This window comes from Mauremys reevesii, linkage group 8 (genome assembly GCF_016161935.1).
Source record: "Mauremys reevesii isolate NIE-2019 linkage group 8, ASM1616193v1, whole genome shotgun sequence".
Classification (NCBI taxonomy): Eukaryota; Metazoa; Chordata; order Testudines; family Geoemydidae; genus Mauremys; species Mauremys reevesii.
Genome location: NC_052630.1, coordinates 6,230,981 through 6,251,418, shown reverse-complemented (window position 1 = coordinate 6,251,418; position 20,438 = coordinate 6,230,981). Strand labels below are relative to the sequence as shown.

At 54.5% G+C, this 20,438-nt stretch overlaps 1 protein-coding gene across 4 annotated transcripts in view; it reads right to left on the bottom strand.

Annotated features, from left to right (window-relative positions):
- The window catches only part of ANXA6 (annexin A6), a 38,211-nt gene extending 29,868 nt beyond the window's left edge, over positions 1 to 8,343 (bottom strand). The window contains exons 1-2 of one of the 4 annotated variants that reach the window (XM_039484702.1): positions 8,087 to 8,343; positions 1,711 to 1,769 (exon numbers count right to left, since the gene is read on the bottom strand). In XM_039484702.1, the coding sequence (XP_039340636.1) occupies positions 1,711 to 1,728 (18 nt within the window). In that variant the 5' untranslated portion in view covers positions 1,729 to 1,769; positions 8,087 to 8,343. Of the gene's footprint in view, positions 1 to 1,710; positions 1,770 to 4,565; positions 4,585 to 7,944; positions 8,057 to 8,086 lie in introns of those variants that run through there. The other 3 variants (XM_039484698.1, XM_039484699.1, XM_039484701.1) reach the window with 3 other exon arrangements.
- Positions 8,344 to 20,438: the final 12,095 nt, after the last annotated feature.

Here is a 20,438-nt window from a genome sequence, read left to right as displayed (position 1 = left end):
ACTTCCCCTGTTTCAGTGACAGGACTTGCCCAGTGGATGAGATGAGAGAACACCAGCTCCTCACCCACCCCTCCTGCCCAAGTGTCCTGTAGGAACACCTGGACACCCCTAGGGAGAGGAGCGGTGCTGACCCCTTGCCACTATGACAGCCACCATCTTGGCCAGCACTGGGATTGAACTGGGCCCTCTAGATCCAGGCACACAAGGCCCTGCAGCCTGAGCTAAGGAGCCAGGGGCTCTAACAGACTCACACCCTGTGTGGATCAGGCACAGAGAGGGAGACATAACACACGCTGACCAGTGGCACTTCTTCCCACTGCAAGCGCCAGCCCCAGCTGCACATGGGGGCTGCGAGGGATCAGGTGGCAGGAGCTGCCCTCCAGCAGTGACAGGCGTGGGTGCGTGCAGACCTCACTGACACCAAAGACCCCCTGGGGCTCGGCAGCTGCCAGATGGCAGGTGAAGGGACTTGCTCTCTTAGCAGAACAGAGTTGTTCTCCTTCAGGGGAGCTGCCAGATCGGTTTCCTCTAGGCATGATGAGAGGCCAGGCTGGGACGTTGTGGGATCGCTGAAGTGCCCACTAAGGACAGGGCCGAGCAGGCAGAAAGACCCTTCTCCCAATCTGATATAAGTGCAGGGTTTGTAGCAAACAGCCCCCACCTGTGGCTGTTAAACATCACTCCCAGATAGCTCCTCTAGCCTGGAGCAGGGACAGCCATGGTGACCCTTCCCTTCGCTCACACTCGTCCCCCTCCTCCCCCTGTCTACACTACATCTAAAGGTTTGGCAACAAGCTCTGGATTAGAACTTCTCAAACTTCCAGAGCCTGCCTGGCATCCAGCCACAACCGTCACCCCAGGCATTTTAAAAACAGGACTTGCACCACTTGCTTGGAAAACCAGGGAAGTGGTGCCAGGCTGTGATCTCCATTAGACCAGTGTAAATCAGGAGTCAGTCCTTCGGTTTGTGTGAAGTTGCTCCAGATTTACACTGGGGTGGCTGAGATCAGAATCTGGGCTGAAGGCCATGAACTGGTCTGATCTATAATGAGAAGTTTGTGCTACACGCGACTTCTTTTGTCCCCATACAGGCTCCTGACTCCCTCGCCCCCACTTTTTTTCTTCTTTCTTTTCCTACTAGTTCTTTTTTCCCATCTGTGTTCCCCTCTGTCTTTCTTCCCAGCCCCACTCAGATCACAATCGTTTGGATTACTGTGCCTCTACTTTGTGTTTACACAGAGCGCTAGCCGAAGGCTGAAAGACGGTAAACAGTGTCTGTCAGCAAGATCTCAAGCTCATGACTCGTGGCTGAAAAGCAACGCCAGCTGCCAAACTTGTGGTTGCTTTCCTGCTTCTCAGCCTTAAAGCTGTGTGAAACAACGAAACTGCCCCCACCCTGAGCAGAAATGCTGAGTTACCCAGGACCACTATGGCAAGAATTATAAGCTGGGTTGGTGGATTGTATCAACCTGTTAGCTTCACTAACACAGCCCCCTGGCAAAATATGGGATGGATTCTTGGTAGCCAATCCTTTAAGCCAGGACCGGCTGCTTTACATTGCCAGAGAGGCACAAAACCACTGAAGTGAACCAGTGGGTCTGTCCCAAGGACAAAATGGTGCACGGGGGATCCCTGAGCCTCTCCATTTCTGCAGAGGAGTCGGCAGGAGGTAACCAGTGCATGTCCCATGGGCTAGAGTTAGTACAGTACCTTGCCTGTGGGCGCCATGGCTTCTGGGTCAGAATCAACGCGGGAGGAGGAAGAGGGAGCTGCAGAAAGAAAGAAAAACGTCAGGCAAGATGTCCTTTCACCCAACAGCTATAATGACTTTGGTGGGGGTTGTGCTCTCAGTCACAGCCATGTAAGCCCGGAGTGACGCCACTGAAGTCAGGGGATCCACTCCAGATTTACACCGGCGTAACTGAGGCAAGACGTTTGGTCCGTTACGTCCTTTATTGGCCCCTATCCGAGGCTTGGCCAGGCTCACACACCCAATACAGTTGTTGCAGGGCACGGATGCCTCTGTCGGGCAGAGATGCTGCCCAGATTTGCTCTGCCCTTCATCCCCTCTCTTCCCTAGAGCCACTCTGTATGTATTGATAGACCTGGAGGGCAGAAATCCCGCTGCTATGTGCTGGCACATGGAGCATCGTTCCAAGAAACCAGGGAAGGAGGGAGGGAAGAAACACAAAGTAAGTTGCACTTGAGTCAGCAAGGAGCAGAGCGTGGTCCCCGGGGAACATTGCCATTGGCAGCCCGCTCCCCAGTGGAAAGCCTGCGAGAGGAACTGGCTTTTCAGCACAGAGCCCTGAAGTCTTGCGCTGGGCAGAGACCTGGTTACCTAGGAGACCCGCTCTGCCTCCCTGCATCCTGAGTGGTTGAGATGCTCTTGCTGTTGCCTCGTAGGGTTGAGCTCTCCATGGCTGGCGGGAGATGATCCCTCCCCAGAGTTTTGTCCCCGGCTGATCACTTCAAGGTGTTCTGTCTCTTGTCGGCCGCTCAGTCTCCATAGCTTTGCTGGCGACAAGTTATTCACAGATTCATAGACTCTAGGGCTGGAAGGGACCTCGAGAGGTCATCGACTCCAGTCCCCTGCCCTCATGGCAGGACCAGGTACTGTCTAGACCATCCCGGATAGACGTTTATCTAACCTACTCTTAAATATCTCCAGAGATGGAGATTCCACAACCTCCCTAGGCAATTTGTCGTGGCCCAGTTCAATTTTTAAGACCTCCTTCCGCTGGCACTAATTTACAGAGGCGATGGGCCCAACCCAAAGCCCATTGAATTCAATGGAAAGTCTCCCACTGAACTCAATGTACTTTGGATCAGGCCCTGTGTGTTTTCATCTGGCTGTAATTAAACCTCGGCACTGCCACGGCAACTGGTGTTACAATAAAACAACCAGACCCCACAGGAGCATGTCAGGAAGATTCAGCTTTTGTCATGAATACAAAAGCTCCCCTATTCCTGCTCCAGTCACCTTGTATTCTCCTCTCCCTCTGCTTTCCCAGCTGTTCTCTCTTACGTACGCCATTTACTGGAGAACGCCTCTAGGGGAGGAACAAATCGCTCTGGACAGGTACAGAGCAGGCAGCACTGAACAAGCTTCCCCTCCAGGATTCTGCCAACGCACCTAAGGCCTGGCCTCTGCTACTCCAGTGCTTGGCTTCTCCCAACGAAGCCACCGACCATACCAGCAGGCAGGTTTTATTTGGAACCTAAGCCCCATTCAAGCCCAGGATCATCAGGAGTGGAAACCGAAGGCCAGATCCTGGCATGCTCAGCCGTTTTCACAAAGTCCTTGAAGTCAACCGGAGTGTGCCTGAGCGAGGACCTCAGAATTGGGCTTGATACTGACAGCACTTGATATTAGGAGCCAGCGGAACGCTAACCGTCTCAGAGACATTTTCCTCTGGAACAACGTCATGCCATCTTGGCTTGGCATCACCCTGTGGTGAGCTCAGCTCGCGTATCATCCTCCTTTGCACTGCGATAGCGTCCAGACAGCCCAGTCGGGGTTCGGGATCCTATTTTGCAAGGGGCTGCATCCCCACGAGGAGAGGATGCTGCGCTGGCCCCCAAGATATCGCAAGGCATTCAGACACATCTTACAAAATCTTTGGGCAGCCCTGCCAGCCAGGAGAGCCACCCAGGGCGCCAGGGGTGGCTGGTGGAGCAGGGCAGTGGTCCCCGGGTACATACAGGTCCCAGAGCACCAGTTCCAGTGCTGGCCCTTTCAGGGCACAAGGCAGTTGGGCTCAGCCTCGCTTCGTTTGGCACAGATGAGGCAAGTGAGTCCCGGGTGACAGCGTATAGGGGGCCTGTGGGAGACAGCAGGCTGGAGAAGGCTCTCAGGAGCTCCCAGGCAGAAGTCCTGGCAAGCACAAGCCTGCAGGAGGCAGGAGCTGGAGAGGAGAGGTTGGGGAGAGCAAGCCCATGGCGGGAAAGCCTCGTCAGGGACAGAGCGAAGAGCCCTGCACCAAAGGTTGTGACGCACAGGAGGCTGGGCAGATGGCTCGTGTGTCGAACGCTGTTAATAAGCCAAACTCCCAGCAGGGGAGGGTTATTATGACTACGCCTGCAGTGGGAGGCTTACCAGAGGGAGAAGGGAAACTGAGGCAGCAGCAGAGGTCAATGCCTGATGGAGGAAGCCCCTGCTACAAGTGACGACGTCACAATCCAGACCCCCTGCAGTGGGGTGTTGTGTTCAGAGACCCGGCAGGGCGGGATGGGGCTGCGCTGCGTTCTAGAGAGCAGCTGGTTCGCTCCCTGTTCGCCATTTCATCCCGCAGGCCCTCGAGAGACACAATCTCGCCTCAGCTCCAACCAGTCCCTTATTTCTCAGGGGAGCCCGGGGCTAGGACCAAGTGCCACATTTCAAGGTCTGCAGCGCGCTGTGCAGCCTCCTCTCAGGGGCCCCTCACTCTGCCTAGACTAGAAATCAAGCCGGATGCCAGAGACATACAGAGACCCGACCCTAGGAAATACAGCTCGGTTTCCATGGCAGCTCACCATACTCCTACCTTAAGATAGATTTTACACCAACGGAAACAAGCCCTCACCGCTAAAGTCACTGCCGGCCACCAGGCAACGGACACCCCGTCCCCACAGGGAGGAGATTCACCAAAGAGGGGGAGCCATTTTCATTTTCCTCGGGACTAGGGAGAAGCAGAGGATGATGGAGGGAGAGAAGCAGCTGGATAACGGAGCCTGGAAATGAATGAGTCTATTGAGTGTTATCTGACACCCATCGGGTCTCGGGACAACTCGTATCCCCCACAACTTCCTGGAGCCAACGCACCATGTTGCAGGAAAATTCAATAGTGGCAAAGCCCCAGAGAAGCAATTCGGGCTGGGAGCACTTTTCAAAACCATACGTTGAATACATTTCACTTTCCATCCTGTCCACTTCCACAAAGCCTGTGTGCGAACGGCCAAAGCTAACTGCATTCAAACAGGAGGCTCATCTCCCGCACAGCCCCAGAGGAGCCTGAGGGGAGGTCGTCCGGCTGGATTTCGGACACCACAATCATCTCCAGGGGCAGCAGGAAGGGTGGACTTGCCTCATTGTTCCTCATGAGGCGAGGAGTCAGAAGTCCTGGGTTCTCTTCTTGACTGACTGCCACCGACTTCCTGGGTGACCCCAGGCAAGTCACTTAACCTCCCCCGTGCCTCAGTTTCCCCCTTGCTAAAACGGTGATAACAGTATTGTCTCAGGAGAGCACTGTGGTGCTCTCCAAACATGAATTAAGTGCTTTGAGATGCGACAGAAGCATCCGGCATCGTCACAGTTTTACTTGTGATTCTGAGAATTACTTATGATTCTTATGCTCTGCTGAGAAACCCAGTGGCCTCTTCAGCCCCCTTTGCTTTCCTATTCTCTTTCCGAAGGCATCCTCTTGGCTGCAGCTCTGCCCAGAGAGGGTGGGAGAGAAATGTCTGGCAGGGGCGGGTGGAGAGCGCACAGCTCGGATCTCCAATGAGAGAGCCCGGCTCGCAGTAAGAGGCCTGGCTGGCTCCTGGCTGACAGCCTGTCCCTGCATTGCAGTCTGGCTGCAGGGCAGGGATCCAAAAACCAGCTGGAGTCACTCCTCAGCCTCCAGCAGCACGGGCTGCGCTGTCTGACCACAAACTGGCCAAGAGGCACAGAACTCTGCAGCTTTGCTGGTCTTCACTAGCCAGGCCTGGGGGGTGCTGATGTGGGCTTTCACTGAGGCCATATTTTCTCGGGGCCAGCTCCAAAAACTGGGCTTTTATCCACAAACACTGAAGCCAGCAAGCCCGGAGAGCGAAATACCAGGAACGTGCAGGGCTCAGGGCCCAGGGCAGCTGAACTGACAGGCTTTGCAAAGGGTGCCCAGCACCTGCCACGGCTCCACGAGGGGGAGAGCTGTGCTGAAAGGGGGCGGCGCCGTGCGAGGGTACTTGCACAGATGGGGCCCCTCCCTGGGGCCCCGGGTGGGGGAGAGGGCTGCTTGTGAATACTGCTGCGAGGAAATGAAGAGGCCTGTACCCTATGCAAGCATCCTGCTTTACTTCCTCTGATACAGATCACCTACCCGGGCCTGGCTCCCACTTCTGCATGCAGCCCCAGAGAAATGTGCAACAGAGACAGCCAAATTCATCTCACTGGGGATCTGATAGCTCCCGACAGCACCTGGATCCCCTCCCGGAACGAGCAGCTGCTCAGGGTTGCAGGTGGCCTTCCGCATGATCCCCGTTCTTGGATGGGAGCAGGCCCATGCTGGAGTCACCACAGCCCCATCCAGCACTGCTTTTTAACATGCTCCTGATCCCCCTGCTCCTAGGGGAGACCCCTCCCGTGACAACTGCCTAGGCAAGGTCCAGCTATGAAAAGACAAACCACAAGAGCCGATCCCCACTTGGGACACTCATTGGAAGACAAAGACAGGCCGATGGGGGATGAGATAGTAAACGCACCGTTGTGCCGCACAGCCTCGCGCCTGCGGCACGTGAGCTGGGGAGGGGCAGACGGGACCCCTACTTGGGGGGCTGGCCCCACATGACAATTCGGGCTGCCGCCTCTCCTGGCAAGCGCAGCTCGTTCCCTGACTGCTGAACACCAGGAAGAGCGACCTGGACCAAGGGAATCAATGGAAAGCCCTGATGGCCAGGGCGGGGGAATCTAGGAGGCGGTGCTGGTGTGTCCATGTTTGCTGGCTCTTGGGCGGACAAAAGGATTCACTGCTCATTATGCTGTCGGAGGGCTTATAGGGATTTTCTCACAGCACCTAGTAAATAATTGACCAGAGTGGAGAGCTCTCTGCTGTTGCACCCAGGGTGTCTGGGCACTCAGCAGCCCCTCCCCACATCCTTTAAATCCTTGGTACAGTGGCAGGATAATTGTCCTGAGCTCCCCTTCCCCAAACGGGCCAGTGAAAGCCATGGTGTGCGGGCCAGCCACAGCCCCTGTGTTTTACTGACGGATTCACAGCCCCAGCCAGCCTGGCCCACCTTTGCAGGGCTCCTCTAAGCAGCAGGGCTTTGGTTTTACATTCTTCCCAGCCCTGCAGAGTCATGCCAGGGTGCAGCATGGACAGAGAGACAAGAGGCCTAGGGGTTATTCTGAAAGCTTGCGGGCTGGCAGCGGTACTGTGAGAACACACCCTGCCAGCTGTTACCCAGCACCGTACCAGGCGGCAGCCTCAGGAGGGGTTTACTTCTGCTTTAGACAGGAGGGGGTTTTCAGAAGGTCATTCCCGGAGCAAAAATGAAGCCACAGTCTCCACCCATCCCCCTGGAATCGGGATTGGCTCAGGGACCTCCTGCACCAGCCCTTTGGGGCTCTTCACATTAAAAGAAGTGCCTTGTAGGGCAGCAAATGAAACATCGAGAGGGTTAAAAAAAGATGCACGCGCCACCTCAGAAGACAGAGACGCGGGACGCTACAAATCCAATGCAGTCTGCTTTTTTAAATTCAGCCTTAAGCCTTAGGACAAGTGACCCCAGCTCCCCAAGACTGTCCCAGAGCTCAAGCATCTCCCCACAGGGTCATGACTCTTTTAAAAATATACATTATAAAATAACTATTGCACGGGACATTTTATGAAACAGGAGGCAAAATTCCCTGGGGATCTGCTTTCCCCAAACGAAGTTCGTGGATTTAACCCATATCCCAAGGTGTGTGTCACTGGGATTTTTGTCTTTTTCTGTCTTCTGCCCGAATACTGGGACAAGCAAAGCTAAGCCAGGCTTATCCTTGTGGCTGGGTTTTGCACACACACACAGACAGACACCCTGGGGAAGGGGCCCAGAACACACCCACCAGCTCCCAGCCGTCTCTAGTTACAGAAACGCTACCCAGTTCTCCCGAATGGGGCTTGCTCTCCGTTTGGAGAGCGCCAGGTAGACTTCTGGTGATTTTCATTAATAATAAATAATCATTAATTTACTCAAAAGAGAAAAACCCTTGAAACTCACCAGCACGCTGAACATTTTGCAATGCACACAGGAGGGGCTATTGATTTGCCTTTAGTCCAGTGGCTGGCCAGACCCCCTTCCCCGCAATCAGCCCTGGCACTCTCCAGCTTCCCCTCGACCCTTTTCCCAGGCTCAGACTTACATGTCCTGCCAAGGCCTCTTCCCTGGAGCAGCCCTTCTCAGCCTGCAGTGAGACAGCCCAGGAGCTGTGCAGAGCAGCGCTCGGTATGGCAGTGTGCAGCCTGCCCTCGTTGCAATGCAGCTGTTTCCTCTCCTCCGGTGGAGCGACGTCACACACTCCAGAGCCTTCCAATCCGAGCTAGCCCAGGCAGGAGCAGAGGCCACCAGGAGAGCCACTGGTTTGCCCTGAGCGGCCCTCGCCCATGGCACTCTAGAAAGAACATGCACCAGCAAACTGCCCTATGTCACCCTCACTCAGAAAAGGCAACAGGGGTCAGAGAAATAATCCAGCTGCTGCCTCACGCTGATTTAACATCTCGCTGCCCCAGTGGGAGCAGAGCTCAGTAGTGCATCTCATTATACGCACCGCCACATCCAGGACAAGAGCAATGAGAGGGATAACCCGGGTGCCTCTCCAGGCTGCAGAGATAGAACTGCAGCCCCCCCGTGTAGGGCACAGCATGGTGGGAAAGGCTAGCCCTGGTGCTTTTCACAGCGGCCATATGCCACCGCCCTCAGTCTCATGATGTGCATTATGTGGCACGTACTGGAGATAACGCTTATTTCAGTTTTATGGCATGAGTCTTATACCCTCTGAATACAAAAGAGCTTAATTGTGTTAAATGCTCAATATATATAAATCAAACTGCCTGTGCCACCACTAAGCTACGTCCACCAATGACCGTAATGCAATGGTCCCCTCTGCCCCATCAGCTCATCCCTGACCCTGATTCAGGGGAAATCGCAGGCTGCAGGAAAGTTAACTAAGGAAGCCGGGCTCTGACCCACCATGGAGGGAAGCAAGTTTCGGGGCTTCATGGAGAATGCCCTGCCCCGTTGAACTGTGGGGGCTCCCAGCTCAAGCATCTCTGGTGGTCACTCCCGGTGTCAGTATCACGCTGCATGGGAGTGAACGAGAGGACAGTGGAGGGGCAAAGGGATGCATCCTCCATATAAGTGAGGAGAGATCCAGCAAGAGCCAGACCATATATGGTGTCTTTCCCTTGTGCTCTCTGAAAAGGCCCAATTCCTTCTCTTCTGAGAGAGGAGCAGCCTCTCGGGTCAGACACCAAGGAGGGTTTTCAGCCATTTGCAAGCACCTAAAAATTGGGCTTGGTAATGGAAATACTAAGAGTCTTAACTTGAATGTGGTCATAGCGTAACCCATGGCTGCATGGTGACGTACCAGGCCTGGCTTACAGCAGCTCTGGGGTGTGCAGCTGGAACTCGGGGCCCTCCAATTTCCAGTGCTTTGCACCTTGACATTTCTAAGCCCCCTGCCCGTGCGCTGTTTGCAGCAGCCACTTCCATCTCCGGGCTGCTGCAGCCACAGCGGGAGGAGAGGTAGAAAGAAACAGCAGCAGGCAGTTTCCTTGCTCAGAAATCCCCCAGTCTGCCGCTCCGGCACGCCCAAGAAGCTCCACGTGTCTCTGCTTTCTGGTTCATGCTCACAGGTTGTTCTGCCTCCAGCCAAATAGCCTGCAAAGGATGCAAATCAATCGTCTGCCCTAGCCCCTGCACTTGCCCCTAGGGAAAACCCCTATTAATCTACCCGGGTTAGCTCTGCTCAGGCCTAGCCATGCACGTTAGTGCCTTGCGTCCTAGCCTCCATCAGCTGCAGGCAGCTGCTTTACTGCCTACTCCCATTGCTCTTTCACTGAGGCTGAGGGCAGGGGCTCGGCACACCCCTGGACTTTAATAAGTCAAAGGCTCACCAGGTGGCAGCCATTAGCACCTTTCAGCAGGACCTCCCGGAGCAGGGATTTTAACCCAGCAATCCCGCCAGCATTGGCCTGTGGGGATTCAAAGGAGCTGAGGTCCATGCTGTAGTGGGGGCTCCGTTCCTGGCTGGCAGAACTTGCTCCAACATCAGGGGGCTCTTGGGCTCTACCAGAGAGAGACTCAAATGACGTGGCGAGCGCCCAGCCCTCGGCAGCTGCGTCGCGGGCAGTTGCCAGAGCTACCGCAAACAGCTGAGAGAGGGTCCCAGGCACCAAGGCACAAGTCTGGCCATGCTCCAGAGAAGGGGAGGGAAACGATTCCCATTGAAATCGCTAGGGGCCTGATTCTCATTGACACGAAGGCCCTTTTACACCACTCGAGCAGGGTAAAGAGGCCTGCCCGCTTTGAGGCCTCTCCACTGCCTTCCTGTCAATGAGAATCAGGCCCTATATTTCTTTCCAGGAAGTGTGCCCCGGGCCTGCTGCTCTCTATTGCACAGATAGCCCCTATAGCGAGTCCATTTCTCAAGTGTTTTTAAAAGGGTCAGTTGTGCGACCACCCCCGGGCTGTTTCTTTGGCACTTCCAGTCTATTTGCTGGGGTTTTCTCCTAGATGTAGAAAGCACAAGGGATGAAACAGACGATAGTGCAAACAATCCCTGCGTTGCACGTGCAGGTAGACGGTTTGCATGTGCAGAGCGAGGTGCACGAGTTCATGCACAATTCTTTTGCCTGCAGACCTGTGCCCCCATGAAAGCAAATATTTGCTCTTTCATGATCATGAACGGCCAGGAAATTGGTTCAGTCTCTTGTGAAACAGTGTGAACACACTGATCATAGATAGAGGGCTTGGGGCCATTTCTATATTTGAAACTGAAATGCATCACAGTTACAACAAACTCCCCGGCCCAGCTGTGCCACAATGGCTGTTTTTCTGCATATAAAAGCCAGGGCTGGTGTTAAGGGGTAGCAAGCAGGGCAATTGTTTGGGGGTCCCCATGCCACAGGCTTCAGCTTCAGCCCTGGGTGGTGGGGCTCAGGGTCCCAGGCTGCAGTCCCTTGTGGCAGAGCTTTGGCTTTCTGCTGGGCCCTAGAGAGTCTAACGCCGGCCATGCTTGGTGGCCCCATGCTCATGGCCCCCCAAGGGGCCCGGGACACCTGGTTGAGAACCACTGATCTAGTGGATTGAGCTGTGGGCTGGGACTCAGGAAACAGTGGTTCTGTTCGCAGCACTGCCACTGCATTACTGGGTGACCTTGGGAAGTCACAGCTCGCTCTGTGCCTCAGTTTCCCCACCTGCAAAATGGGGGTAATGATACCGACCTCCTCTATAAAGCACTTGGAGAGCTGGGACCATGACAGTGATCACGACTGAAGGCAATGGCAGAACTCAGGTTGACATCAGTGGGGCCAGGGCACCGTTAGTGATTAACAGGATGCGCTCAGGAGTCGAGGGGCAGATCTTGTTTGCACAGGGAGCACCCTGCCTGCTGTCTCCAGCCAGGCCTGCATGTGGAACGACACTGCCAGAAGGAATGGCCCCAAATCCAGCTCAGCGCCTCCTGCCCCTATTTCCAGTGAAAGAGCAGAGCAAGAGCCATCTACATATGGCGACGGGGCCTTTGGCAAGGGATGGGCCCTATATTTGTTGGCAAAATGTCTCCTATTTTTCCACTCTACTCTCAGGCATGGATTTAGGGTTCAAGCCGCCCGGCTGGGAAATTCACCAGGAAGGGCCCTTGGTAAAGGATTGTTAAAGGCTCCTCAGCAGGAGCCCTATGCTCCTCCCCTGCAGAACAGGAGTCAAGAGGGAATGAACAGAACAGGCCACGCTGGAGTGATCCATCCCTTGTTGTCAAGCTCAGCTTCTGGCAGTTAGAGGTTTAACGGTGCCCAGAGCATGGGATTGCACCCCTGACCATCTTGATGGACTGATCCTCTACGTCAGTGGTTCCCAAACTAGGGCGCGGCTTGTTCAGGGTAAGCCCCTGATGGGACGGGACGGTTTGTTTACCTGCCGCGTCCGCAGGTTCGGCCGATCGCAGCTCCCAGTGGCCGCAGTTCACCATTCTCGGCCAATGGGAGCTGCAGGAAGCAGTGCAGGCCAAGGGACGTGCTGGCTGCCACTTCCCGCAGCTCCCATTGGCCTGGAGCGGCGAACCGTGGCCAGTGGGAGCAGTGATCGGCTGAACCTGCGGACAGGGCAGGTAAACAAACTGGCCCGACCCGCCAGGGGCTTTCCCTGAACAAGCCGCACCCCTAGTTTGGGAACCACTGCTCTAGGCAGAATACAAGTCAATGGGAGTGACTCAGTGTTGCCAACCCGAAGCGTTAAAAAATCACGAGTCTGGCGCCCCAAATTCAAAGATTTGCTTAAAACAAGAGATTTTATTCCAGTAATAAAGGCTGGGATCTTTTTCTTTGCCGGCTGGTTTCTGAGCCTTTCGGTGGCACTCGCTGCATGTTCTCAAGCTTTTCTCTGCATCGACTGGGGCTTGAAAGTTCCTTTTTCCCCCACAAAGAGCAGTGGAAATTCTTCCGCAAGTTCCTGATTCCTGCAGCGGGGGCTTTACGAGAAACATCAGAGTTGGCTGCACTGCCTGTTGGGAGATGGGGTGGGAGAAATAAGGCACCTGCTGAGGCGGCTAGACAAGCACGTCCGTGAAAATCTACTCACCCCATTCCATCACGCTTTCAACCCAATGTGTGTCACTGAATTTTCTCTTCTGCAGCCTGGCCCTGTCCATCGCTTTCAGGTGCTGGCAGGTCTGACTAGGGTGCCCAGACGTCCCGATATTAGAGGCTTTGTCTTATATGCGCAACTACACTCCCCACTTCCCCGTCCAAAAAAAAAAAAAAAAAGGTGTCCTGATTTTTCACACTTGCTGTCTGGTCCCTTGAGGTCTGATGGTGCCTGACACTAGCACGGAGGTGCTTGACCTTAGCTGCTAGAGACACAGACAGTTCTCCCAATGGGAGCCTTACTGTCAATGTGCAAAGGAGTCTCCCTCCACCGCCTGCGCTCCCCGGACCCCAGCCGGAGAACTGCCCCCCCAAGGCAGAACAGCCAGCCCTGCGATACGGCTCCAGCATCTGTGTCAGTCCACACTGCCACCTGCTGGCCCAGCAGCAACAGACAGTATTAGCTCAGGGGTTCTCAAACCTGGGGGTTGGGACCGCTCAGGGGGTCGCGAGGTTATTACATGGGGGGGTCACGAGCTGCCAGCCTCCAGCCCAAACCCTGCTTTGCCTCCAGCATTTATAATAGTGTTAAATATGTAAAAATGTGGTTTTAATGTATAAGGGGGGTCGCACTCAGAGGCTTGCTGTGTGAAAGGGGTCACCAGTACAAAGTCTGAGAACCCCTCCATTAGCTCGATGTACCCCAGAGGCTCCCCTGCAGCGAGCTCCAAAGCCGTTCGGGGTCAGCAGAGGGAGCAGAGGATCGCTGCAGATGGGTAGAGCTGCAGGAGCAGAGAGGAACACCCCGCGGCCAACTTCCTGCTGTTGGCAATTAGAGTGGCATCCTGGCAATCAGCAGAACGGGCATCCTGGTTATAACCCCGAGCCGCTTCCCTGAGCCCATTTCCCTTCTCTCCCCAAGCCGGCGGGGCATGGTGAGAAAGGGGCAGAGAAGGGGATGGCACAGCCTGAGGGAAAATGTCCAACCGCTGGGAAAAGGCAGGGCTTTCCCTAGTATAAAAAAAAAAATTGAATCCCTCTGCATCCCCATCCCCCACCTAGGATCTAATGAGACATAAAAAAATAAAATAATTAGAGATATACCAATCTCCTAGAACTGGAAGGGACCTTGAAAGGTCATTGAGTCCACCCCCTGCATTCACTAGCAGGACCAATTTTTTGCCCCAGACCCCTAAGTGGCCTCCTCAAGGATTGAGCTTATAACCCTGGGTTTAATAGGGCAATGCTCAGACCACTGAGCTATCCCTCTCCCCCAAATTAGACATGTCCTAGTACTGACAGATTGGCATTGCTACCTCCCCGTGGACAGGTCACTTAACTAGCATTGTCACCCAAGCCTGGTTTTCTGGGTGACACAACCCCATCTGCTTTGTATAACCCAGTTGGCTGGGGTGACAGTCACGCCTGTGATGCGATTAGGTGCATTAGGAGCAGTTGCTCCTTGGAGATGGTTGCAGGAGACAATAAAAGCTTTGTTAACAACTGTCAGGCTGTCCCCTTCTCTATGATGGAAAACAACATTTGTCTCCACTCCCTGCCCTTTTACCAGCTAGCACTCCACTCCAGCCCACTTGGCCATGACGCTCTAAGCTGATTGGCATGGCTTTTCACTACACAGTCGAGACAGCACGCTGGAAGCCAGCGACTTACTCTGTCAACCAGCAATGCCTCGGACATACAACTGTGCAGCCGTGGTCTGCCCCGTTCCTGTTGGCTTGATCCCAGGTATTTCCTGCTGCAGATTTTTCAGCAGTGTAGTATTTAGGCTGGGCAGAATTCCGTTTTTATTTTTTTAGACTTTCGAAAGAGAACGTCAATGTTTATCTTAATACATCTTTTTCTCTTTTCGCAGATTTAAATTTTCACAGATGTGCAAAATTATGGGGGAGGTCAACATCACACATCAGCGTAGGCGAAGTCAGTATCCTCCCATCAAACTCTAATACGTTCCCAAGCAGCATTTTTCTTGCATTGCCTATCTTTACATTTTTATTATTATCGCTGGAAACATTTTTTTGTTGGGGTGAGCGTGCGTACGGTGAAATCAACATTTACTGATAAAAATCTAATCCGTCCAAGCCAGGAGTAATGCACATACAAATATTATCATACACATCAGGCAGCCTTGTCAGCCTCCTGACCTGCTTCTTCCTCCTCCCATAAAGTCCTCATTGATATGGTAGCTTCTGCAAGCAAGGTAATGGTTTATTATGAGGGTGTAGCAGTGTGGGACTCACCCCTGCAGCGCCTCCTGCTGGTCTCTGTTGGGAATTAGCTCTCCAGTCGTCAGAGCGCCTGCCCGTTCACTGGAGCAGACTGCAGTGTATCAGTCACTCATCATAGGCAGGGAGGGTTGGACCTGCTGCCTTTGCCTGCTTGTGGGCTGCCCCTTTGCAACCCCGGTACCTAATAGGCCTCACCAGGCCTGCAGCCTGGGGCTTTCCTAGGCCGGAGCCTCCCCAGCTCCCTTGGCCTGTCCCCATCCCTGCTCCCCTCCAGGTACCTAGTTAAGCTCCCTACAGCCAGGCCCTTCTCCTTCTGAACACGGAGAAAGAGTATGTGTCTGCCCCTGGCTTCCCTGCCTTTATAGGGCCAGCTGAGTCTGTTTGGGGCGTGGCCACAGCTGAGGCTGCCTCCCAATCAGCCCAGCCTAAGGCTCCCAGCCCCAGCCCTCTCCAAGGGCTGGTTTTAACCCCTTAGGGCAGGAGCGGGTGACCACCCCGCTACAGAGGGCATGTGTTAAAGAACTAGGACTTCCAGTTCAAAGCTTGGAGGTGGACACATGAGCTTGTTGGCACAACATAGACCTGGGAGACAGATGAACTGGATTTTGTTCCCTGCTCTACCACAGACTTGCTGTGACCTTGGGCAAATCATAGAAAGTTGGGCTAGAAGGGCCCTGAGAGGTCATCTAATCCACCCACCCACCCACCTGATGAGGCAGGCCCAAATGAGCCTAGACTATCCCTGCCAGGTGTTTAACTGTTCTCAGGAACCTCCACTGAGCGAGATTCCACAACCTCCCTTGCTAACTTGGTCCAGTCCTTAACTATCCTGATCGTCGTACAGTTTTTCCTGATGTGTAACCAAAAGCTCCCTTGCTGTAGATTAAGCCCATTACTTCTTGTCCTTCCTTCGGTGGACGTGGTAAACAATTGAGCACCATCCTTTTTATAAGAGCCCTTACCATATTTGAAGACTGTTATCAGGTTCCCCCTCAGTCTTATATCTCCACATGCCTCAGTTCTCCCACATAAACAAACACCCCCCCTCCACACACCCCCAAAGGGTTGTGAAGCTCCATTGTCCAATGTGTGCAGCGTATTTTAAGATCTGTGGATGCCAGGCACTATGAGAGTGCAAAGCATTATATGCACGACACGTGTTTTGTCTGAGACATTGCTTGCTATGTGCTTTCTTGAGACTATTTTCCGGCAGTTTGTAGCTACTGAGTCTTTCTACTCATCTAAGGCGAGTTACTCCAGGGATGTGCTCACTGAAATCTCCCCCGGTACCGTGTAACAGTGTCCCTGCACTGACCTAGGCACCTCGTCACACTTTCAGACCCACGTTTCCATTCTCCCGCTCCCCAGAGCGTTCCCCATGTAAGGGAGAGATAGAGAGACTGGGAAAGTGAGAGGAGCGGAGAAGGGGAAAAGGAAGGAAAGAGATCAGAGAGAGATTCTCTTATTCTGCCAGCGCAGGCAATTTTCAGATGGTAATTACATTGCCTTGATAATGCGCCGGAGCCTGTTGGCATAGTGTGCCATGTGTATGATTTGGAAACAGTTGCGGGAAAAATATTTCTGCACAGATTTGCCATTGTGTGGCCAAATATAGAGGCTAGTAGAGGGCAGGGGTAATGAGCAAATGGGCAGAGGGGTGGGCTTCGGCACTTATGAAATAGATTTAAATGTGGACAGAGTAAACATTCCTGATGGGGTGGGGTGTCTCTCTTCTCCCATCCCTTGCTCAGGTTGGAGCTGGCGTAAGTTTCCTGACGGAGTGGAGAAGTAAGTAGCTTATTTTATAGCGGGAAAAATCAGGTCAGAAGTTGCAATTCAAAGTGGCTGCAGAGTGCCTTGCAAAAGAGGGACAGGCGTCGCCGATCCTGGAATTACACCGGGTACTGGGCAGAGGGCAGGGACGGAGGGTTTGCCAATAAGGGTAGCGTTTCCACAGGACCACGAGGCCAAGAGAGAGGGAAAGGGAGACAGAGAACATGCTGAGCAAAGGGTCTGATAAATGTACCTTTAAATGTGGCGCTCAGTCGATGTTAGGATTCACGCCACGTTTTATCACATAAGAAGTGTCCAGAGGAGGAGGGCAGAAAGGTAGATCCAATAGTTACTTCTGAACTGTCCTGGGGCTTAGAGCAGTGTGATCAGTGAGTCAGGCAACGATGCACCCCTTCCCCACTCCAATGCTGCCACATCAGCAGTGATCTGGGTTCATGACACTGGCCGGAGTGAGGGGACTGGTGCAGCAGGGTTGAATGGCTGAGGTCAGGTCGTTTGGTATTGCTACTCACAGCCGTTCTACCTTCCTGCCCCAGGAGGGCAGGGGCGTTATGGGCATTATGGAGATGGTAGGATGGAGGATGCTGGAGGGAGGTGCTAGCTGAGTCTGTCAGAGAACCTTCTGCCAGCCCAGCCCCCGGGCAGCTTTGGCATTGGGTCTGGTGGAAGTTGTCTGCCTCGTGTGGCCAGCTGGAGCTGGGGGAGAAAGGGAGACAGGACTGGCACTTGGAGGAAAGATGGTGCTGTCTCTGAAGCGACAGGGAGGATTTCAATAGTCATTTAGTTCACACACGGCCCAGGTGAGGAACAGCTGAGATGCCTAGCAGCACCAATGAACTATTCAACAAGGTGAAATTCAGTCAAGACAGTGCAAAGTATCACTTTTAAAGGAAAAATCAAATGCACAACTACACCACGGGGAATAACTGAGTAGGTGGTAGTATCTATCTGCCCCCACCTCACAACCCCCTGCACCCCTGTGAGGTAGGGAAGTGCTTCCATTGTACAGCTGGGAAACTGAGGCACAGAGAGACTAAGGGGACGGCTGGAGGGTAATTTCCAGCTCTGGGAGACATACCTGTGTTAGCTCTACTCCAGCTAGCATGCTAAGAAGAGCAGTGCAGTCGCTACAACATGGCAGGCTAGCCACTCTGAGTACCACCCTGTCTGAAACCCTACATGCATACTCCAGCGATGAGCCTGCCCCATTGTTCGCACCACTGCAGAACCACTGCTGTTTTTAACACACTAGGTGGGGGGTGTCTACCTGGGCTGGAAATTACAGCTCCAGCATGGACACATAACCATAAGTAATCTGCCCCGGGGCACAGGGGAAGCCTGGGGGATTGAACCCAGCTCTCTCCAGTGCTAGGTCAGCCCCTGGACCATCCTTCCTCACCCACCACCCCTCTCTGGAACTCACTCCTTGGCGCAGCCTGGCAGAGACCCAGGGCAGGAGGCCTGGGTTCCATTTAGCATTCGGATGAGCTGGTTTTGCCTTCAGCCTTAGAAATGAGATAAATGCGCTGAAGTGCTTGGGCCAGGGGGTGCTTCCATGCATTTCAGAGCCCTACGGGCCCTGCTTTCTTCACATCCTCCAGGGGCGGCTCCAGGCACCAGCGCACCAAGTGCGTGCCTGGGACAGCAAGCCGCGGGGGACGGCCTGACGGTCGCCGTGAGGGCAGCAGTCAGGCAGCCTTCAGCGGCATGCCTGCAGGAGGTCTGCCAGTCCCACGGCTTGGGCGGCAATTCGGCGACGGGTACACCGAAGGAGTGGGACCGGCAGACCTCCCACAGGCATGCCACTGAATCCACGTTACCAGCGGACCTCCCTCAGGCGCACCGCCGAAAGCCGCCTGACTGTCGCGCTTTGGGCGGCAAAATACATAGAGCCGCCCCTGACATCCTCCATGCCCAGCCCTCGCATCACAGGTTTCAGATTAGCAGCCGTTAGTCTGTACCGCATCTTAATGAATTAGCCTCTTAGAGTTGGTATGGCTACTCCCACCTTTTCATGTTCTGTATGTATATATATCTTCTTACTATATGTTCCATTCTCTGCATCTGATGAAGTGGGCTGTAGCCCACGAAAGCTGATGCTCAAATAAATGTGTTAGTCTCTTAGGTGCCACAAGTACTTCTGTTCTCCTCACATCACAGTCGCTCTCCTGGCAGCTGAGAGAGTGGGGGCCAGCTCTTCCTCCAGTGAAACTCTCACAATGACCCCCAGGGGTCGCTGCCCGCTGCCAAGAGCCGGGGGTGGGGTGGGGGGGGTGTCTGGTTTGCAAAACAGGCATGTCTGTCGCAGCCAGCTACTTCTGCTTATTTGACACCGTCAATAACTGTCGCCTCTTGGGTGAATCAGGCAGTGAAGCTGCTTTGGCGAAGCAGGCAGCTGAGGTCTGTAATGTGTTCTGTGGATCTTTGCCATGTGTGATGCAAACCAGCCACCCAAAGTGGGCATCTCAACACCCATTCGAAAGCATCACAGCCTTCTGCCCAGAGCTTGTTCCTCACATGCTGAGGCCAGCCCAGAAGGACTACACGAGTGTCTTGTGATCAGGGCCGGTGCAAGGATGTTTCGTGCCCTAGGCGAAACTTCCACTTTGCGCCCTCCCCCATCCCCGAGCCCCCACCCTGAGGCGCTCCCCCTCCCCCCACAGCAGCTGCCTCCTTCCGCCCTGAGGCGCTCCCCCTGTGGCAGCTCCTCACCCCCCGCTCCACCCTGAGGCACCCACCCCGTCCCAGCTCACCCCTGCTCTGCCTCCACCCCGAGCACGCCATCGCTGCTTCACTTCTCCCGCCTCCCAGGCTTGTGGCGCCAATCAGCTTAGGCGCCGCAAGCCTGGGAGGTGGGAGAAGTGAAGCAGCCCCGGCGTGCTCGGGGAGGAGGCGGGGCAGGGGTGAGCTAGGGCAGGGAGTTCCCCTGTGTGCCGCCCCACCCCCTTTACTTGCTGCAGGCAGCCCTCCCCGTACTTCCCTGCCCCAGCTCCCTCTGCCTAAATGCTGGCGGCAACCGGGGCGGCCGAAGATCCAGCCGCCATGGTTGCTGCTGAAGAAAATGCCGCCATAGCTAGCCCAGTCTGTGCAATAGTCAGGTGTGAGAGAGACCACGGACTCTGAACTGAACCCCAGCCTGGCAGGTGAGAGCACTAACCACCATTTACTGAAAATTACACCCCACCTCTCTGTCTCTGCAGGTTTTGCCCTCTACAGACCCCGCAGACCCTCCTCCCGCCCCCCCCCCCCAGCTAACGGCTGGCATCCCATGGCAGCACCTTCACTGTAAGGGCACCAACCTGCCACTGTGCCAGACGCCAGAGTTGCTACCACTGGGCTTTGGCGGCTGCTGACTGTGGCCAGAGGCCTGAAAAGGAGCCCATCTCCGGTCATGGCAAGTAGGATCCGTGGCATTGGAAACATGGAGCCAAGCAGGCTGCAGGGGAGGGAGGAGACAGATGGGGAAATAGGTGTAGCCTGACCCAAGCAACCTTCCTTGCTTCTTTTTCCTGTTCTAGGACACACGGAGCAAGCTTTGGCAGATCTGTGCTGTGTACTGGGACAAGCCTTCACAAAACACCACTAACACAGGCCTGGCCGAGCACCACCGAGCACCACCGAGCACAGCACCTGACCAGAAAACGGCCTTGGGCTACAAGGTAGGAATCCTGGATAGAGTAAGCGGCTGCACTGTGTGACCTCATCCTTTCCTCTCTCCAGAACTGAGTTCAGGTGTGGTCACGAGTGATGTGCTGATCTCTTCCCTTAGAGGCCAGCAGATGTTTGCTCACATGATAAAGGCTGCACACGAATGGGCCTGACTACAGATCCTTGCTCAGGAAGGGAGGGAGTAGGTCACAACTGGGGTGAG